Source organism: Littorina saxatilis, linkage group LG16 (genome assembly GCF_037325665.1).
Source record: "Littorina saxatilis isolate snail1 linkage group LG16, US_GU_Lsax_2.0, whole genome shotgun sequence".
Classification (NCBI taxonomy): domain Eukaryota; kingdom Metazoa; phylum Mollusca; class Gastropoda; order Littorinimorpha; family Littorinidae; genus Littorina; species Littorina saxatilis.
Window position 1 is genome coordinate 54,480,442 of NC_090260.1, and position 22,378 is coordinate 54,502,819.

The window sequence follows — 22,378 nt, forward strand, 5'->3', positions numbered from 1 at the left end:
TTTAACGTCGTTTTCAACCATTCAAGGTTATATCGCGTCGGGGAAAGGGGGGAGATGGGATAGGGGAAAGGGGGGAGATGGGATAGAGCCACTTGTTCATTGTTTCTTGGGCCGCCTAGTTACAGGCATCACCTACATAAACAAGAGCAATAGCACAGTGGAAGTAACCCATCAATCATCGCAAAGAGTGATCTTTCTTTGCCTATTCTACAACATGTAATTGAGCGTTTAAAACATTTGCTTTTTCAAAGGGAAGACCTAATAAAGCGCGGTAGCATTATTTGTAACGCAGACTCGTATGATATAACTTTAGACGCGATCAAAGGGCCTTTTGCCTTATTATCCCTTTCAAAATGGCATGGTTTGGAAACATCCTCACGCACGTTTTCCCATCCGATTAAAGAAACAACATTCTAGCATTGACAATGTCAAAATTCCTATTTTACAAAGATGATAGAATTATAAGTGTACATTGATTTTTTTGTCATTTCACACTCGCCACAAACAGAGTTCTAAACTACAAAATAAAGACGTTTACATACACATTAATACAGGAATATAAAAAGACCATGTGAGTCATCATCTAATAAAAGATGACATCAGAGCATACAATACACATAATGTTAAGATTATGAAACAATAGAAACATGTACAGTGCAGATGATAACAAGTCATTAACACACAGTAATATGCTTCAGCACACAGGTAACAATGAGTACTAGTTAATTGACCAAAACTTGAACATGTTATCATTTAGAACAAAATAATATTACTTATTTTTCTTTTTAACAGTCATTCATTTATTTGCTTTTTTCTTTCAAAAGAAAGGACACATGTTGACCAATTATAAGATAAGATACGATAAGACTTTATATAGTCCTGTGAGGTTACCCTCATGAACATTCGGGCTGCCTTATCACTAGGGAAAGCGAGCTATACAGCACGATGCTACCCATGTTGTTGTTTTTATTCTGCATGCTTGTAATCTTGTCTCCAAGCCCTGAGACTGTCGCTGTGACCTTGGGTTCTGTATGGTGCCGACTGAGATGTTTGGACACTGAAGATAGTTAGCACGCAGTTGACTCTGGGAAATATATCCATCTCCGAACATGGGGATCGAACCCACGGCGATAGCGACCACTGGTTTTGATGCCAGAGCCCCGTCCCTACCCACTGAGCTATTTCCCTGGCTAAAGTTGTAAATACCTTATCTTGAAACAAATAAACACATATTTTGCAATGTTGACAATCAATATGTCTGGTTGTACAAAAGTAAAAACACTGTTCTCGTTCAATGCAAATTAAAAAAAAAAAAACCTGTACAATACAAAGCAGTTTCTGCTTTCTATGTGATTCCACCATCCTAGGCGAATATAATATATCAGTCTCACTCTCAGCGCTTTCAGGAAGGCCTGTTCATAACAGCATTCATAAATCCAAACAAGACCAAAGCCGAAACTGTTCAAAATAAGTCTCATCTTCGATACCCAGGTGGCTTTACCCCTTTGATCGAGTGATAATAGTGCTCGATAAGCTTTCTTCGAACATATGTTATCAGGTTGCATTAAGAGTCTAAACTAGTATTTAATACATCTTAATATTGACAATATATACGGGGGGTAACGGCCAAGTTCACCATATACACAGTTATTATGAGTTTTAACAAAAACGTATATTTTCAGGCAAATATGTGGAGTTTTATTTTTTTAGGGTGGGGCTCGTATCCACATATTTCAGAGAAATATAACAACATAGGCACCACTTGAGATTATTGAGAATCTCGATCACACATCTTGGCTTTCAATGCTATATCCTCTAGTGCACCGCGACATCTCAAACGAGTCGAGAACGTCAGAACAAATTGATTATTGGTCTTGATTAATTCAATTCTGTGAAAACCATGACACCAATATTCGTGTTTGACAAGAAATCCACCGTTTCAAAAAACAATCAGTTTGGATTTCTCAAGATTAAAGACAAAATTACAGACGTTGTGCGGCCTCATACAGGATATTTAACTGTGACTTCAGTCCAATCACTGTTGAGGATAACAAAGTTAAATCATCAGCAAAAAGTAACAGAAAAGTCTCGATTTCTTCAATCGAAAGAATGGCCTCATGTCTTCCACACAATATTATATCATTTGCCAACTTATCAAGAACAAAATCGGGCTTGCCATACAACCATGCTTCAGACCGCCCTAAACACATTCTACACACTGGGTATAAAAGGAGTTGTTCCTGACACAGGCCTCGATTTTCTTGTACATGGCCTTCAGCAGATTTAACAATGTTCCCTGGACTCCTGTATTTTAATAACACTTGCCGCAACACAGAGAAGTTCACTTTATCGAACGGCAGGGGCGGATCACATCATTTTTAAGGGAGGGCTTGCACATTTCTGTTAGGGACAGATCGACGACGCTAAGAGTTTAGTTGAGGGCGCGAATCGCCCGAACCTCCTATGGTTGATACAGACAAGGAAAATGGAGCTATCTGAGCCAAGAAACTTCCCATAATACACCTTCCAAAAGTTAAATTAAGAAGCACATTTGGATCAAAACAAGGAAAATTTACCGATCTGGTGCAACCTGAGCCAACAAATTACCCAACTGCCTTCCTACCCCCCCCCCCCCCCTCCCCTCCTGGAACATTGTGATAAAAACAAGGAAAATGGAGCAATCTGGTGCAATCTGAGCCACAATGTTTTCTTTATTTTCAAATTTCTTTCTTTCTTTTCTTGTGAAAGGTTTGAGAGACTTCCACTCAAAAGGCACATAATGTACGGACAGTATACATGGATACCAAACTGTTGGCTGTCAAATCTTTCCAGTTGAATCTGTGTTGTTATTTCACACAAAAACAAACACATTTGGTATGTATCATGGCGTATGTATTTGATCCTGAAGTCCAAATAGGTACACATTAAAAAAAATCACTCAAGTTTTACTTGCTTCTGCACAGCTCAAAAGTGTGATGGGGGAATCGTGTCCCTTTTCCAAAAGGCTAGATACCACATTGAAAAAAGAAGAAAAACTCAATGTAAGCAATATCCTGACACTATATGTCAGTGTTTAGGTTTGTTCTTGGCCAATACTTTTTATTTGTTTTTATTTGAGGTACAATGTATACTGTTCCTGCCTATCTTACTTTTTGGTGACTTGATTTACTGTTGAATGTCAGTTTTTGTAACTATTAACATCTTCACCGCTGGCGATGGGGTCTAGCGTTTGATGTCAGGTGTGTTAATCCTCCTCAACGTCTCCACTGGTTTTGGGGTCTACTGCTGCTGGTTGCTGCTGACTTCTACGACGACGGTCTGGGGGTTTGACGTGGATGAGCTGGGATGTGCACTGTGACATCGTACACAGACGAGCCCAGTCTAGATCGTAGTACACGGGCTGTGTAGTCTCCACATAAACCACGATCACCCTTTCCAAGCCCTGGACAAAACGTGAGCCTGCCGCTACAATTTCGTCGGGCCCTGACATAGTAGCCACGGCCGCAGCAGCATCAGCATCTCCTGTTTCCAGCACAGTGACCGGGAAATTAGCTTGTCTCAGACCTCGTATCAGACCGCTGGCTGGCCGGGCTTTCTTGCCTGTGGTTTTGTCGTGGAAGTGACTATCCCAGGTAAGAAGAAGAACATCTCTGTAACGTGGGGGGTGGGGGTTATTTCTTGATGCCCGACCTGTGAGGAAAAACAGCACAAATAAGTCAGTTTGTTACATGTGACTATACCAAAAGTCTTTGTGCTTTTTATATAGGCCTCCCGTAGAATTCTTTACACTTTGTGGGCTGTAACTTTCCTGTTTATTTTTTGTTTGAGTCGGCAGTCCTGTCAGTTTTCTAGGAGTACTGCAGGCCTCTATGTGTTTGTTTTTTTCAATTACTTTTTTTTTTATATCTGACAACAAAGGTCACCAATGCCAACTGTTGGCCTCAGACAGGCATACGTTATAAACGGATTGACGTATGGACGAGCAGTAAGGCGGGAAAGCAGACAGATGTGATCTTTCTGTTATGTCCATTTTTTTTTTAAAGAAAGATGTAATGAAAAGGTCCAGCCTTAAATCATTATCCTTGTTAAATAAAGTTAAGTTCCAACTTACCTTGTCTGCCAACGTGAAGTGTGTTCAGAATGTCAGCTACCTTTCGTCCGCACTCCTCACAGTCGTAAGGCTCCTTGTCCTGGTGTTTTGGGCCCCCGTGGATCACCACCTCAGGTTCTGGGCCATAAGCCGGCAGCGGGGTACTTGACGCTTCATAGCCGTGGACATCTCCCTCTGGACCTATGGTAGTGAGGACGAAGTCAATAACTCTTTTGTCATGGAAATAGCTGCAATTCATAGATATGCATATTGTCCGTTTGCGTTACCCCTGAGAGATGGTTTTTCGAAAATAGCTCGCGATCTACACATATTTTGCAATATGGACAAGGACATGATAAGTACGTCAAAAGTATATCTAATTTTATTTACATTTGCTTCAATCCTTACTTTCCTCTGGTTAAATATTTCTTCAAAAGACTACTTCAAATGACAACAGTGTTTCCCCCTTACCAGGCCTCTACAAACATGCAGGTCATTACCATACGCGTGTATCTTGAAGCTTTCTAAAGGTTTGCACACCTGGACCGGTAAAGATGTCACCCGAAGAGAAAATAAAGTTGGTTGTGAATGTGCATAAAATGCTGCAGTGGGAAGCTAAAAGACAAAGGCCTGCATATCAGTGGAACCATGTTGCAAAAAGAGCTTGCCACGCACTTGGCATACAATTCAAAAGTCACATTATTTAGAGCAGTGGCCGTTTGCAAGAAAAGAAATGGATTGCCGTCTATCAGGGAACAACAAGGGGCCAGTAAACGATCCAAGCACGTTGCCTCGTTCGACCAGTCAGTGGTTCAAGGAGCGGTACTGACGCTGATTAAAGAAAACAACACTGTTACATTGTTTTGTATTTTATATTTATATTTATTATATTTAATATTTATGTTTGTTATATTGTTTTGTCAATAACAACCTACCTTTCTTGTTTTTTTGGATTATATTGTATATTCTTCAAAACGCTCTGAGGGGTCCTGATTTGGCTTATATGGTCTGCTGGACCCAAAAAGCAACAACTAACCAACTAACTAACTAACTAACTAACTAAAACAGTCTGAAAGTAAACAATGGCATGGATATTTCTAAATTTTTGCTGTGGAAAACACTCTATCGCCTTGGTTTCCGCTATGGTCGCGTGGAAAGGAACAAAATGTGTCTAAATGAAAGGCCCGACATCGTCCAAAAACGGTTTCAAGAACCATCGCAAAGCAGCGATAAGCAAACAAAAACAGTGTGTGTGTGTGTGCGTGTGTGTGTGTGTGTGTGTGTGTGTGTGTTCTCCATCGGTCAGTTTTTATAAGTCAGCCAGTCTATGTGTCTGACTTCTTGTGTCTATTTGCATACCCCACCATCACACACACACACATTCATACAATCTCTATCTCTCTCTCTTTCTTACACACGCTGGAACAACATAGGAAAAACACTATATCTATGAGGCAGGAATGCTTTCAGCGTTCGAGGCGGGCAAACCCCGACACAGTTCAACCTGGATGACACAAACGTTACGCCATGAAATGCACGAGTTTGACCTCCATTTTGCAAAACTGGTCCAGGGGCCCAGACAAGGGCTCACATTGTATCATCTGGTACAGGAAAGTATGAAGACCTAATTAATACCAATGTGCCTATAGTCTACAAACTTAAGGCGTAAGGGTCACCCAGATTGTCGGACCAAAACTGTAATTTTTTTATTCAGTCACTTGCAATCAATGAATTGGCTTGATGTTTGGTAGTTTTCTTCAAAAATCATTATATTTTCAGAAAACATCAAGTTTGAATACCTACATTAAGTAGAACAACTGACAAAATTATTTAATTCGTAAAATAATGGGCAAAATAAACCTGCAAAAATGCTAATTTTAGCATTTTTGAATGCTCTCTTGGGGAAAAACTATGTGTCCAATTGAAAAATAAATTGGCACTCATATTTAAAGCATCATTACCTACTGTATGCTCTAAAAGCTTTCTGTTTTGTTGGAAATGTTGCTTTTAGTAGCATTAGCAAAAGAATACTATAATTCTATATTATTATGATATATCACACAATAAAAAAAAAATCTATTTTTCTGATTATCAGCTTCATTCTAGAACAAACAATAGCCAGTCAAGTGAACATTTGATGTGCAAAGTTTCAATGGAATAGGTGAATATTTAAAAAAGTTTTTCATTCAGACAGTGCAGCTGCCTGTGATTTCGCGCGAACTTTCACCACATAAAACAGCAAAAAGTTCAACATCTATCAGTTTATGTCCTTTATGGGGGGGTCATCAAGAGATTAGAATCAAAACTATCTTCACTTGAGCTACTGTCTGATTCATCATCTGTGTCTGACTGTTCTGAGCAGTTTTTGGAATCAAATTCATCATCAGAACCGATAATTTCATTCAACAGAGGCCTTGATTAAAGGGATTTTTAATTCCCACCAACCTACTTTGACCACTTATTGCAAGAAAACTATGTATGCTAGAGACAAAATGTAAACTGCACATGAAAATAGAGATATTGTTCTAGCTTTTGGCAACATCATAATTTAGTATATCTGAAAAACGATTTTTTTCCAAATTCTGGGTGACCCTTACGCCTTAAAATCCTATTTGGTATACTTTATGGTAATACTAATAATAATAATATGGGAGATTTATAAAGCGCTTTACGTTCTCTAAGCGCTTTACAATGAAAACAATTATGAACAAGTCGCGTAAGGCGAAAATACAATATTTAGTCAAGTAGCTGCCATTTTTCAGCAAGACCGTATACTCGTAGCATCGTCAGTCCACCGCTCATGGCAAAGGCAGTGAAATTGACAAGAAGAGCGGGGTAGTAGTTGCGCTAAGAAGGATAGCACGCTTTTTTGTACCTCTCTTTGTTTTAACTTTCTGAGCGTGTTTTTAATCCAAACATATCATATCTATATGTTTTTGGAATCAGGAACCGACAAGGAATAAGATGAAAGTGTTTTTAATTTGATTTGGACAATTTAATTTTGATAATAATTTTTATATATTTAATTTTCAGAGCTTGTTTGTAATCCGAATATAACATATTTATATGTTTTTGGAATCAGCAAATGATGGAAAATAAGATAAACGTAAATTTGGATCGTTTTATACATTTTTATTTATTTTTTGCAATTTTCCGATTTTTAATGACCAAAGTCATTAATTAATTTTTAAGTCACCATGCTGAAATGCAATACTGAACCCCGGGCTTTGTCGAAGATTACTTGACCAAAATTTCAACCAATTTGGTTGAAAAATGAGGGCGTGACAGTGCTGCCTCAACTTTCACGAAAAGCCGGATATGACGTCATCAAAGACATTTATCAAAAAAATGAAAAAAACGTTCGGGGATTTCATACCCAGGAACTCTCATGTCAAATTTCATAAAGATCGGTCTAGTAGTTTAGTCTGAATCGCTCTACACACACACACACACACACACACACACACACACACACACACACACGCACGCACGCACGCACATACACCACGACCCTCGTTTCGATTCCCCCTCGATGTCAAAATATTTAGTCAAAACTTGACTAAATATAAAAAACAAACATACATATACATACAAAGCAAAGCAAAAAAGCATGTGCAGCAGCATTCAGCACACAAGTGAACAACGAAACACTACATCAATACAAGCTGCAAGCATACTAACACAGGCAAAACATTCAAACATTCAAACACCTGATCCAAAATGCACCATGTTGAAATAAAATTAATCGAAATACTGGGTGAAGAAGTGTGTTTTAAGGTTTGATTTGAAGGAACAGAATGTTTGGCAGTGTCGGATAGAGTAAGGGAGAGAGTTCCACGCAACGGCAGCAGAGTGGGAGAAGGCTCTCTGACCGTGCTGTTTGCGACTAAAAGAAGATAGACGGAATATTCTAGTGTCTACAGAGGAGCGGAGGGATCGTGAGGGTGTATAGAGTGTGAACAGGTCAGACAGGTAGGATGGGGCTGAGCCAGATATTATTTTGTAGCAGATACAGCAGCACTTATATTGGATTCTCAGCTCTACAGGGAGCCAATGAAGTTTCTTTAGCAAGCGGGAACAGGACTGAGACCGAGGGGCTTTGCAGACAAGCCGGGCTGCAGAATTTTGAACGCGCTGCAAAGGATGGATGACAGACTGAGGACAGCCAATGAGAACAGAATTTCTGTAGTGGTAACATACTTTATTCTTCTTCATTTATAAAAATGTTTGTAGCTGGCGAGATAAAAGCGAAAAACCGGGTCTCAGACCGATCGCAATCGAGCAATACCAAAATGTTTTATTTATTTCATCATCCGCGAATTTCTTTTTAAACTATGCAATGCCTTTTCATAAAACAAAGTGTGTTCTAAAAAAAAACTGGTCTCATATTTTTCAACAAACAATATTAATAATTTGTTCTTGAATTGCCGTAGTCCCCATTTTTGTTACAATACGTGCCCAAGCTGTGTGTGCATCCTGCCTATTTAAACAATTCACCAACAATGTATTACAGCTCGGATATCGCAAAAATACATAAATTATAATGTCTTCTTAAAGACAATTGATCATTTCTGCACTTGTTTCAAAAATGTTTACTTGAAAACAAAAGTGGGTTGGTTCAGGCTACCTATGGCGCTGTGTTGCATCACGTGACGAGTGATTTCACCACAGCCTCCTTGAAGTTATGCGGTTTCAACTTGTGGTACATGCCAGCCGCCCAGAGATGCAAGCCTTTCCCTACACGCTCATGTAGTTTGTTGCAGAACTCATGGAAGGTCTTCTCACTGTTGTCACTGAAACACGCAAAAACAAAAAAAATAACGCACAAAGATAACTTTACAGCATAGAATTAACAATGGAGCCTCAATAAAACATGACAGGCATGATACATTTGGAGCAATTTAGTCCCCATTGGGGTGGTTTACCTAAGATGTGGGATTGGTTCAAATTTCATTTTGGTCAAAACTAGCCAGTATTTAAACAGTTATTGATGATATGCTGACGGTTAGTAAATGACAACACATGTTTCAAAAATGATAATAGCATTTACCCATTAGCTAAAAAAGTGATCTACGGTTCACTAGAGAAGGAACCATATTCCCGTATACATTTAGTGATATAGAAAAATGATATGACTGACCTCGAGAAAACATCACATGCTTCGTCCACAATAACGAAAAGTTCTCCTTCTGGATCTGATTTAGCAAGTTCTTCCAGGGCAGCCTTCATGTGTATGGGGAGGTCAAATATGTGCATGCGAACCCAGGGATTTTCGGCTGATTCTGCTATCCCTTTTTGTTGACCACTGTCGGTTTGTTTCGTCATCTCCTTCAACTTGTGATGAATCATGTGTGACGCCGCCATATTGCCTTCCCTGGTGCTCACGACATGCACTGGTTTTCGTTTCTCCCGAATCCAGTCCAGGGCTCTCAGAATCAGAATCAAAGATTTCCCTGTGCCAGGAGGACCGCAAAGGTAAACCAGAGGCTCGGATGCTTCGTTGTGTATTACGTCTAGCTGAGAAGGATGGAGAACAATATCAGCTGGGGCGAATCTGTTGGCAGTTTCCGCCACTCCTTCCCCCAGTGTGCGGACATCAGGGCTTTGGGCTTTGGCCAGACCAGGCACTGTTGAACAAGGCGCAGTGACTGTGGTTGCTGGACCTCCAAACCTGAATAGGGAAAGATATCAACAGGGTTAAAGATAAAAGTGGCAACAAAGTCAAGTAGCGAGAATGTCAAAAAACAAAGAGAACAACAGATTGGCATCCCACTTTACTCACAAATGTAGCCAAGTGCACTTCGCTACCCTAAACACTCTAATCATCGCATAGCGAAACAGCCTTGTGTACAGTACAAACGTGATACCCACCCCATAGCAGACGATACGATGATGCGCGCGCACCTTGCCGGCGCAAATTCAAATAGAATACCTTTCTTTATATATCTACCTAACTTCTATCTTTCAAAGTCCCTTTTATCTTTGATACGGTCCTAATTATATTTAGGTTTGCATAGAAGTCACTGATTAGGCTGGATGGCTGCATATTATTGTGTTATTTACGATAATGCTTCGAACTGACCAAAGCGTCACTCTGACCTTGACCGGTTTTCATGTATCGTCGAGAGAAATTGATTCTCACAAACTCATCTTTGTCTTTTCAATCATTGTTTTGTCATTTTTGTATCACTATTACATATCCCGTACCTATGTTGCATATGATTTTAGTTTGTTTATAAGGATTTGGTTGTAATGAGTGATGCTTGGTTCCTCTGCAAAGATTGCTAATTTATGCAGACAGGTACTCGCGCAGGAATTTAGCCGATTCCATTTACTTTCGGACTTTACCGCTTCGTACTAAGTCAATGTATAATTTTCCCCCAAGTAACGCATATCATGATGTTTGTCTAGGGTTCTTCTTTTTATCTGTATGATTTATGAGTTTGTCCATTATTCCAGTTTAGAGAGTTTTGTAATTTTCCACACTGAAGTTGGTTCAGTGCCTTCACTAGGACCATTGTTTTTGCATCCTACTAAATAAATATAAATTTTTACGAAATGTTATCTATTGCAATAGAAAGCTAAAGGTCGTAGCTTTAATTTGATGTATTGTTTGTTAGGATTGGTTATGTATTTGTTTAAATAACGTAGGGTAAAGCATGTGTAAGAAACACAGATTCCGTGTTTCTGGCCGTATTCAGTCCGATTTTCATCACCGCCGGACGGTGCTTTCTGTGCAGTCCGCGCCGGGGCTATAAGTATAGGCCGGACACCGGCATAAGCATGCATTCGCTCCTAGCAGCTGAACACGACACTACACTTGCTTTGCTGTCTACGGGTTTCGCCTTCGGCCTCTACGTTTCCTTGCATTGTTTTCTTGAATAAAAAGTTGAAACAAGACGCTTGGACTTGGGCTTCGTGTATCTACTACCTTTCCACTCCTCCACTACACAAATATGAAACCAGACATAAACGAACTGTGTTAGGTTGTCTAAGACTTTGTGTAGAAGGCACAACAGATTCAAATTCATTCATATTATTTGTCTTGAGAATATATGAGACCGTTGGTTATTTGTTTGCTCCAATCTGCACACAAATAGTTATCCGATGTGAGAGGATGCTTTAAAACTGTTCAAGCTAAGAATTGAGTTCTGCTCCTAATCAAGCTACAGCAGGTAATGAAAAAGTTTTGTTAGAAACGTAATCAAATAGCGGTGTAGCTGTACGCACAAGTAAACGATAAGCGCACACAAAACACACACACACACACACACACACACACACACACACACACACACTAACACACACTAGAACACACTGACACACACTAACACAAAAGTACCTAGCCACAAGGTCCAAATAAAGGTCATCTGTCATGGCAGAATCTGGTCCATCCAATTCCATACACTGTTGCCACCAGTCAGCAAGGTTGTTGACGTAATCAGATGTAAAACACTTTGGGATTGGGTCCCTGGCTTTGTCGATGCCAAGACTGCCGCAGAGTCGCTGATGGTGAGAATAAGGAAAATATTAAGAGACAAAGCCTACAAGGATCACGTATGTAAACAGTATACAAATTAAATATGTTATCACTACTGTAACAACAGGGTTGTCCCTAAAATATTGTCTCTTTTCATTGTGCTTAAAAACATGTTCAATCCTTTTTCGATTTAAGCATAGAAGGGACCCTAACATTTGTAAGTATATCATTTGGATGGCATTTCTTGATACACGACACTTAGTTTCCGTTTAGATTGAAAGCATGCATGTACATATGAAAATGCAGGACCTGGTGGAAAAAAAACGCACCACACTCTGTTGCAAGTGATTTTTTTTCTCAAGATTGTGTAAAATATAAACCAGAGACGATATCTCAAAAATAAAAATAAAGATTTGAGCATGACATTTTTGGTGTACATGTTCAGGGTGACCCCAACAAAAATGTAACCCACAAAAATGTTAATACCTTCTACATCTGTTGACCGAATCACTTTATCTTTGGGGAAAATACATTTCAGCCAATGCATGATCCTTTCACAAGGTAAGACTTACATAAATTAAATGGTCTGACTTTCGTGCAATTTAAAACACAGTTGCCAAATTCGGGGATCGACTTAACAGTACGATGTTTGTAACTGAGTGGTAGACACATGTAACAAAATAGGACTTTCCTAGTCTTGGTCATGTTCCGGAAGGTTTGAGTGAACCGAGATGCCGAGAGGTTCGACGTCATTTGATGACGTAACTCGTTGCGCTGACGTATTATTGACTACCACGACTGGATGCGTTGATCAACATGGAGTTGATGACATGCGTTGTTGTGCGTGCTTTGGAAAGCGTGGAAACGTAAACAATTATTGTTGCAACATCGGTCCAGGTAAGCCAATCGATGATTCATTTTCCCGTCCACCCGTTTGACAAGAGAAGGCATTGTGTAGATTGTTTTTGGGTAAATGAATGGTGAAGGGCAGTATTGTGATAACCGTCTAACCGATAACAGTATATGGAATAGTCAAGTGCAATGTTAGGGGTTCGTTTGTTTGTCCTGTTACGTGCGATTTCACAGTAGATTAGGTAAAAGTTTTGCAAATGATGTTTAGTGAGATGCGCTGTGTACGAGCATATGCTACCGTTGATGTTACAGCGGCATGCTGATCCAATCCAAGGTGGAAGAAGGATGAAGTTCTTATTCCTACTTATGACGTTCCTGAGAACTGCGGTCCCGATTGCCAGTATTACCAGTCCCACGTCGTAACCTGTTGATGGATGTCCGACGTCCCGCACAGTTCTCAGTCAATGCAAACAAGCTCGAGTTGCGACAGCGTATTCACGCATTCGAGAGATTGTTCAACTCTAATGGCTTCGCATGAACGAGGACAGAACGATAAGTGATACATGTGATCTGATAATGAAACGGAGATAAAAGGAAAACAAGTAGTCGATGAAGTGACTATGAACGCATATACGTAAAAGAAACGAGCCAATATTTGTAATCATCAATAAAAGATCTTAAAATAATCGAGAAGCGATTCGTGAAGTGGGTAGGGTGAGAATGTTTTAGACAGGTTTGTTTAATATCACACCCTACGCTACAAGTTTGGGGGCATTACGTCAGGGATATAAGCTGCATAATCCAGCTTATTCAAAATTTCCAAAATTCTATTCCAAATTGTTTGAATAGCATTTTTTTTTATCTCCTGTGAAATTATCTTATTGTTTGTCTGTTCGTTCATAAAGTGATTTATAAAGAACTTCATCTATTTTCCGACGTGTGTTAGGAAGCTTCACACGTCAGTAAAGAACATAAAAAAGCTAGTCTGTGTGTTGGCGTCGCACAGCCAAATAAATCTGTAAACGCTAATGCGGAAACCGGAGTTCTTCGCTGCATTATAAAAAAAAAAGAAGAAAAGTATTATTCTTTCACATAATACTTGTTTAACCACTGTTTCACATTGATTCACGTTTCACTGTGAGTGGTTGGCAAGGGTAGGACGTATTACGTAAGGGTAATTGTCTTCTCTTGAGAAAGAAAAACCGTTGGACGGGCAGGTAAAATCAGCGGACGGTTTTCCTGATCATACTCTGGTTGATAGCTTCAGTTCCTATGTCAATGACAGATCATGATGATTTCAATGTTGAGTGGCTGGTTGATTAATTCAACTACAACGTTGATAGGATAATAAGCCGAGATTCGAACCATAGAGAGTAGAACGAATTACGGGCAGGTAAAATCAGCAGATGGTTTTCCTGAGCATACTCTGGTTGATAGCTTCAGTTCCTATGTCAATGACAGATCATGATGATTTCAATGTTGAGTGGCTGGTTGATTAATTCAACTACAACGTTGATAGGATAATAAGCCGAGATTCGAACCATAGAGAGTAGAACGAATTACGGGCAGGTAAAATCGGCGGACGGTTTACCTGGACATACTCTGTTTGATAGCTTCAGTTCCTATGTCAATGACAGATCACGATGATTTCAATGTTGAGTGGCTGGTTGGTTAATTCAACTACAACGTTGATAGGATAATAAGCCGAGATTCGAACCATAGAGAGTATAACGAGTTATTCTATATAAAACGCGATTTATATTTAGAGAATACACTCGTGGGAGTAAAGTGTTGAGACATTTTACTGTAGAATCAATGACTCACTGTGTTAGTTATCGAGTAAGCGATAAATGAGTAGATTCTAAGGTGCCAACTTATTCAGATCGAAATGCAAACTAATTGATTCTTTGCTATCTAATACAAATAGCGTGACTTGTATTGATTTAGTAAAAGACAGATTAGGAACTCTCCTTTTCTTCGGGAGAGTATATTCATTTCGTGGTTCAGTGACAAGTTGACAATCGTGACGTTTAAATGCAAACATCACGCACGCACAATCTTCGCAGCATGAGTGCTGTGAGAGATCCAAGTGAGCTCGATACAGAGCCAAATCAAAATGATATGGTTGAAGAAACCAGATCATCCAGTTCGCGCAGGAATGCGCAGAATGTTGCAATAAGCAACATACTCCCTCCAAAATCTTCAACTCCTCTTTTGAAGGAGTTAATTGAAGCTGGGAAAGAGATGGGTTTGGAGGGAAAAGAGCTGCAACTTTTCGTAAAAGAAGCGGCAACAACAGCCGCAGCAGCAGAGAGAGAAAGAGAAGAGAGAGAGAGAGAAAGAGAAAGAGAAGAGAGAGAGAGAGAAGAAAGAGAGAGAGAAAGAAATCGTCAATTCGAACTTGAGCAGTTACGCATTCAGACAGAGGGTCAAATTAATGCTAACAACAATAGCCACTCAAGAGACAGACGAAGAGACGATGACGACTTCATACCTAAGATTCCTTTCCTCGACGACAAAGATGACATAGAGTCTTGGTTCCAGCAGTTTGAACACTACGCCAGTGATCGTCAGTTGTCGGAAGAGAAGAAGGCATCAAGGTTAGTATACTTTCTAAAAGGAAAGGCCAGAATTATTTATTCCAAACTTTCCGATGAAGATATGCGCGATTACGAGGTCATGAAGAACGCGTTGTTTGAAGGTTTTCAACTCAATGCGGAAGAGTATCGGAAGAAGTTCCGAAACTCCAAACGCGATGCTACTGAAACGTACAAAGAGCACATCGCACGGTTAGATAGATATCTGACAAAATGGATCGAACTAGACCACTGTGACGACAGTGTACAAAATGTCAAAGATCTGTTTCTCAGAGAGCAGGTGTTCAATACACTTTCTCCTGAACTCGCGATCCACATCAAAGATCGTAAGCCAAAGTCAGCCAAAGAGATGGGTGTAGTTGCCATGGAATATGAACTCAACAGAAGTAATTCCAAACCCGCGGTGCGACAGGGAAATAGTTCCCATTCCAATGGAAATGGTTACCAACCCCGTCGTCATGAACACAAGCAAGGCGCGCAAGATAAGGAAAAACAAGGTAATTCAGGGGAGCAGAAAACCCACGGCAAAACACTCAGTGACGCTGAGAAAGCAAAGTTAAAAGCCGCCGGGGTTTGCTTTATCTGCAAATCTCCGTCTCATTTCGCGATGCAGTGCTCAAAAAGGAAGGCAAAACCCGGAAATACCTTGGCAGTTCAAGAAGAAGACGAGGAAAGCGAAGTTTCAAAGAAACTAGACAAGTTGTGCTCGACGTGCGAAAATAAGAATTTCTCGGAAGAAGTTTGGATCAAACTTGACGGTCAGATCGTCAAAGCGTTTAGAGATTCTGGATGCACTGGCATCATGGTGAGTTCCAAACTAGTCCCAGAAAGTAGCTACACGACCAAATGTAAAGAAACCATGTTGGCCGAGAAAGGCACAAAGAGAACGTGCAAAGTAGCAATCATGCACATTGACTCTCCGTATTTTGAATGTCGATCGGAAGTCACTGTCCTTGAAGATCCGGTTTATCCTGTACTCATTGGGAAATGGTACGGGATGGGTAAAAAGAAGAAGAAGACTCCTTTGTACCCAGTGCGAGACCCAGAGTGGTACGCAAAAGAAGTAGCGGCAGCGGTCAGTACCCGCCAAACAACCAAAGAAGAAGCGAGAGAACAGTCTCAGCCTCTCCCGAGTACTTCTTCTGGATGTGAGCAAAACGTCCCATTACTCACACCTGAAGATCTCCGCAAAGCACAGCGTGAAGATGTGACTTTGACCAGTGCACGGAAATTTGCGGAAACCGGCGAAATATCCGGTGGGGCGAAATTCCTGTACAAAAATGGCATTTTGTACAGATCCAGTCTAGACAGATTGGCAGTGGAGAAAAATAGGGTAGTTGTTCCAAAGTCCTTCAGAGCAAAAGTGCTCTCATTCAGTCACGACCACCCTATGGCAGGTCATTTGGGCCAGAAGAAAACCAGTGACAGAATTAAAATTGAATTCTGGTGGCCCGGTCTTTCCAACGACGTCAAGCGTCACTGCCTTTCGTGTGACATTTGTCAGAGAGCTGCACCAAAAAGCTATGCAAAGAAAGTTCCTCTGGGGTACATGTCATCAGTCGGCCCAGTATTCAAAAGAGTAGCGGTCGACATTGTTGGTCCCATCATTCCCATGTCCGAGACCAAGAGTCAATATATCTTGGTCATGATGGACTATGCCACGCGTTACCCTGAAGCTACTCCGCTGAAAAACATCAGAGCCGAAACAGTAGCTAATGCGTTGTGGGAGATGTGGACGAGACTTGGCATCCCAGACGAAATTATCACCGATCAAGGAACACAGTTCACAAGTGACTTGATGAAAGAGGTGAATACATTTCTGATGATCAAGCACAAAATGACTGCGCCATTTCACCCACAAGCCAACGGTTTGGTGGAGCGTTTCAACGGCACCCTCAAAAGCATGCTGAAGAAACTAGCGATCGAACAACCTCGACTTTGGGATACATTTATTCCGGCGTTGTTGTTCGCTTATCGCGAAGCTCCCCAAGAGAGCATGGGTTTCTCACCATTCGAGCTCCTTTATGGCCGCACCATTAAAGGACCCATGCAAATCCTTCGTCAAACATGGACAGAGGAGAACCTCTCAGAGGAGGTGAAGACCACAGCAGAGCATGTAGTCAATTTGAGGAACAAAATCGAAGAGACATGCAATATAGCCAAAGCCAATCTCGGGAAAGCATCCCGAAGGCAAGCACAGTACTTCAACAAAAAGGCCGTCCCTCGCGAGGTTGAAGTTGGAAAGAAAGTACTCTTGTTGTGTCCTTTGAAACTCAACAAGCTAGAACTCGCTTGGAGGGGACCTTACGAGGTCATCGAGAAGATCAACCGCTGTGATTACAGGATCCAGATTGGATCAAAAAGGAAAGTGTATCACATCAACCTAATGAAAGAGTACGTCGAACGTGAACATGAGAATCACATTGACGCTACAGCCTCAAGCGAGGACGATCCTGAAGTTGATCCTGTTGAAGACGAACATGTGGCCGTAGTTATCGAAGAAGATAACACCATGGATGATGACATTTTTCAGGCAGACGCCCAGCGAACACTTCCTCTCTTGGAAACCGTTCGATCTGAAAATGTCGACCATGTGCAGTTCTCAGAAAAGCTATCCGAGCAAAAAAAGAAAGAGGTGTCCGAGATCTGTCAGGAGTTTGAGGGAAATTTCACTGATGTCCCTCTTACAACCAATCTGGAGCGAGCACAAATAAGGGTCTCAGAGACAAAACCAGTGTTTGTTAGACCTCGTCCAATTCCCCATGCCATGGTGAAAACTGTTGAAGAGGAAATCGATGAGATGCTCAAACTCGGTGTCATCGAGCCCGCAAATTCACCATACAACTCGCCCATCGTTCTCGTGAAGAAGAAAGGCGGAAAATACCGTTTTTGCTGCGATCTACGCGGATTGAACAACATAGTAGTGTTCGACGCCGAACCCATCACTGACGTAGAACATCTATTTCAGAGTTTGGGCAAGGCAAAGTTCTTCACAAAACTGGATCTAACGAAAGGCTACTGGGCAATTCCTTTAGAGGAAGAAGACAGAAACAAGACGGCATTCACCACGTCAAAAGGACAATTCCGATGGGTGAATCTTCCATTCGGTTTGAAAACCGCAACCGGGATTTTCAATCGAATGATGCGCAAACTACTAGGTCCCATCAGACGACAGGATGTTCACCACTTCATGGATGATATCCTGATCGCAACGGAAACATGGGAAGAGCACTTGGTTGCGCTGAGAGCAGTTCTGCAGCGGCTGAAAGAGGCAAACTTAGCTGCGAAACCATCCAAATGTTACGTGGGGTTTGACCAACTCCCGTACCTCGGTCATGAAATTGGCAATGGGAAAAGATGGCCAGAGAGCGACAAAGTCGAAAAGATTCGACAGGCCGCCCCTCCTACCACAAAGAAGGAACTGCGTTCTTTTTTGGGATTGACAGGTTTCTACAGACAGTACATAGAATCCTACTCTTCCATCGCAATCCCTCTAACTGACATGACGAAAAAAGACCACCCAGAGAAACTGAGGTGGAATGACTCCAGCAAAGACAGTTTTGAGAAACTGAAAAACAAGATTTGTGAATCCCCAATCTTGTGCATGCCCGACAACACGAAGGAATTCGTGGTCAGGACGGATGCATCTGATCGTGGCATCGGCGCAGTCCTCATGCAGGAAAAAGACGGACAGTTACGTCCAATTTCCTACCAAAGTCGGAAGTTAAAGGGCGCAGAATCCAGATACGCCACTGTGGAGAAAGAATGCCTCGCAACAGTGTGGGGGATCGACAAGTTCGAGAGGTTTCTCTATGGCAAGCGTTTTACTCTGGAAACCGATCATCAGCCTTTGAAGTGTTTGCAGAAGCAACCCACGAACCCAAGGTTGATGAGGTGGGCTCTCCAGTTGCAACCATACAACTTCTCTGTGAGAGTCATCCCAGGCAAAGATAATCATGGTGCCGACTATCTGAGTCGAGCCACATACCACGAGTCAGGCTAGAAATGTGTCTAGCCGTCCAAATCGAGCGATTACATCTTGTTTTGTTTTTGCAACTTAAAGGCCCTGTAAAACAGGTTATTGTGTTCGGCAATTTAAAGGCATGATAACACAGTTTGTTTGTGTTTATCAGAAATTCCTATTGTGTTTTATTTTAGATTAAATTGGGAATTTTATCTTATTCCATGGGGTTCTGTAACAAAATAGGACTTTCCTAGTCTTGGTCATGTTCCGGAAGGTTTGAGTGAACCGAGATGCCGAGAGGTTCGACGTCATTTGATGACGTAACTCGTTGCGCTGACGTATTATTGACTACCACGACTGGATGCGTTGATCAACATGGAGTTGATGACATGCGTTGTTGTGCGTGCTTTGGAAAGCGTGGAAACGTAAACAATTATTGTTGCAACATCGGTCCAGGTAAGCCAATCGATGATTCATTTTCCCGTCCACCCGTTTGACAAGAGAAGGCATTGTGTAGATTGTTTTTGGGTAAATGAATGGTGAAGGGCAGTATTGTGATAACCGTCTAACCGATAACAGTATATGGAATAGTCAAGTGCAATGTTAGGGGTTCGTTTGTTTGTCCTGTTACGTGCGATTTCACAGTAGATTAGGTAAAAGTTTTGCAAATGATGTTTAGTGAGATGCGCTGTGTACGAGCATATGCTACCGTTGATGTTACAGCGGCATGCTGATCCAATCCAAGGTGGAAGAAGGATGAAGTTCTTATTCCTACTTATGACGTTCCTGAGAACTGCGGTCCCGATTGCCAGTATTACCAGTCCCACGTCGTAACCTGTTGATGGATGTCCGACGTCCCGCACAGTTCTCAGTCAATGCAAACAAGCTCGAGTTGCGACAGCGTATTCACGCATTCGAGAGATTGTTCAACTCTAATGGCTTCGCGTGAACGAGGACAGAACGATAAGTGATACATGTGATCTGATAATGAAACGGAGATAAAAGGAAAACAAGTAGTCGATGAAGTGACTATGAACGCATATACGTAAAAGAAACGAGCCAATATTTGTAATCATCAATAAAAGATCTTAAAATAATCGAGAAGCGATTCGTGAAGTGGGTAGGGTGAGAATGTTTTAGACAGGTTTGTTTAATATCACACCCTACGCTACAACACACTAACCCGATGTATGCTCTCTAGATTGTTATCTTTGGGGAAATTCGAAGGATTTAGTATACCTTCATCAACGCTTGATAAACATTGACTTGAAATCAGCAATTACAGGCAGGATCAGGGCATTTCACATGCGTGAATGTGTTCATGTAATGGATGAATTTTGCGCGACATTGTGCAAATGCAACTTTACAATGAATGGGAATGTTCATAGTTGTTGTGCATGAGCTTCAGTTCGTCCACAACCATTCTACAAAGTTCGAGTCTGTAGGTAAAATTGTCCGACATTTACCATGTCTCCAAAATGTGTTCCAAATGACACCTCCGAAATTGTCAAAAGCACGACAATTCTCCTGTCTTAGGATTGTCCTGAACCGAGCTGCATGTAACTGTTTTCTTCAGGTCACCGATGATCTAGGGGGTGAAGAGTCTGTTTGAGTATACTCAGATATTGAGATCATCCAAAAGGTAAAAGTCTGGAAGGTTTAAATCAGGTACGTATTGCTACCGCTTAATGTCAAACCTCGTTCTGTTGAGTCGATCGCCGAATTTGGAAACTTTTTTTGAAATCAAACAAAATTCAGACCATTTAGTCTGCATACATTTTTTGTGTGGAAAGGTCATGTATAGGCTGAAGTCTATGTCCTCCAAATAAAAAGTGATTTAGTCAACAGATGTAGAAGTTATTAACATTTTTTAGGGTTGCATTTTTAGGGGGTCAACCTTTATGTATGTTTTGTAAGTTGAGAAAGTGAGTTGTTCACATATATGACCTGCCACCCAAATCGTAAACATGCATAACTTTAAACCATATAAAGATAGTTTCTGAAGGACATCGAATGCTTTAAGCATTTTTTTGTCGTGCGACCTCATGCGAGTGTGGCTCGTTTCTTTCGCGGGGTGCTGTGAACGCCTTTTTGGTTGAAGGTATGTGGGTAGCAGACGTGTGTCATATGGAAAAGCCACTGGACGTCTTGTAACAACAATCAAACTAAGAATGTGTATTGAAACGACACTGGTGGCCACAGTAGCCATTAATCTGTAACTTAAATTTGGTGCTGCATTCAGAACAAAGCGGTCATGTGATCCCTGTCAAAGAAATGTTTGATTTGAAAAGTATATGCAAGCCCACGTTAAATGCTTTGAACGGCATAGAAAGCTTAAATGAAGTGACACAAGCTTGATCGTTTTTAGCTGGGGAGCAAACCATTTCGCAATTGATTTGTTAAAGCTTTATACCGATTTAACACACACACACACACACACACACACACACACACACAAACACACACACATACACACACACACACACACACACACACACAGTGAAATACTGGCTAGTACCCACCTCCCTCAGCTGCTTGGATTTACTCAGAACTTCACCCAGCTGCTTCGCAGAGATGTTTGGAACCATCAGCATGACTCTGATCCTGGGAGGGTTGGGATAATCTGACACCAGGTGTTTCAGCACAACACGAGACTTCTCCAGCTGTTTGACAGCACTGGATACCCTTTTCTCAATAATTCTGATCTGTTGCGCCTCTGTCAGGTTAATCGCATCAAAGTTGTCCCCAACAGCTTTAATCTCACAAGCTATGACACCAAACTCCCGGTGGATGATCAACGTGTCAAAATCTCCTTCGTCTTTCTTCTGCTGGTGCAGGGCGTCGTCTACAGCTCTTGGCAGTGCATTGATTTGACTTTGAATAGACATGTTGTTAAGATAGTTCCGGAACTCCAGCTGTGAAATGACGAACATGACTTGCTTTGGAACGCCGGAGATTTGCCCTCGTGCCAGCTGCATTATGCATCTTAACACTGTGTTGTTCGCGGCGTCATCACGAGCATCACTGTCCTGGCTGAGAGGCTGTAGGACGTACACTTCTTGTCCTGCGACCTTCTCTGGCTTATGTTGTGTTCGGTTCATGTACACTGCAGGCACAAAGTAGGCTTGTTCAGAAAGGTTGGGGTACCACTCCTTTACACGCTCCTTCCACAAAGCGATCTCGGGGTGCTCTGGGAGTTCTGCCTTCTCTTCTGAAGATTCAGCCTGTTCGGAAGATACTTCCATCTGAGCGAAAGATTGTTCTATCGGTTTTACTTCAGGCACTGCATTCATTTCTTCAGACACGTCCGGCGGTTCTTCAGGCATTGTCACCGTTTCTTCAGTCATTTCTATCGGTTCTTGAGAGCCTGCCATGTTGACTGCCATCTGCAGAAA

The 22,378-nt window shown here is 41.3% G+C and overlaps 2 protein-coding genes and 2 long non-coding RNA genes across 4 annotated transcripts; 2 read left to right on the forward strand and 2 right to left on the reverse strand.

Moving 5' to 3' along the window:
- Positions 1 to 2,652: 2,652 nt before the first annotated feature.
- On the reverse strand, positions 2,653 to 4,349 carry LOC138950071 (uncharacterized). Its single transcript, XM_070321849.1, has 2 exons — positions 4,112 to 4,349; positions 2,653 to 3,690 (listed from the first exon to the last, which is right to left on the reverse strand). Exons 1-2 carry the CDS (start codon positions 4,347 to 4,349, stop codon positions 3,245 to 3,247), a joined length of 684 nt encoding a protein of 227 aa, XP_070177950.1. The 3' UTR covers positions 2,653 to 3,244.
- Positions 4,350 to 8,710: 4,361 nt separating this feature from the next.
- On the reverse strand, positions 8,711 to 22,365 carry LOC138950148 (uncharacterized). Its single transcript, XM_070321893.1, has 4 exons — positions 21,506 to 22,365; positions 11,433 to 11,596; positions 9,231 to 9,761; positions 8,711 to 8,883 (listed from the first exon to the last, which is right to left on the reverse strand). The coding sequence occupies exons 1-4, from the start codon at positions 22,355 to 22,357 to the stop codon at positions 8,736 to 8,738; spliced, it is 1,695 nt and encodes a 564-aa protein (XP_070177994.1). The 5' UTR covers positions 22,358 to 22,365; the 3' UTR covers positions 8,711 to 8,735.
- On the forward strand, positions 12,248 to 13,109 carry LOC138951253 (uncharacterized). The gene is made up of 2 exons (XR_011451075.1): positions 12,248 to 12,467; positions 12,735 to 13,109. It is a non-coding gene; the product is annotated as an uncharacterized lncRNA (long non-coding RNA).
- Positions 18,744 to 20,081, forward strand: LOC138951254 (uncharacterized). The gene is made up of 2 exons (XR_011451077.1): positions 18,744 to 19,439; positions 19,707 to 20,081. It is a non-coding gene; the product is annotated as an uncharacterized lncRNA (long non-coding RNA).
- Positions 22,366 to 22,378: the final 13 nt, after the last annotated feature.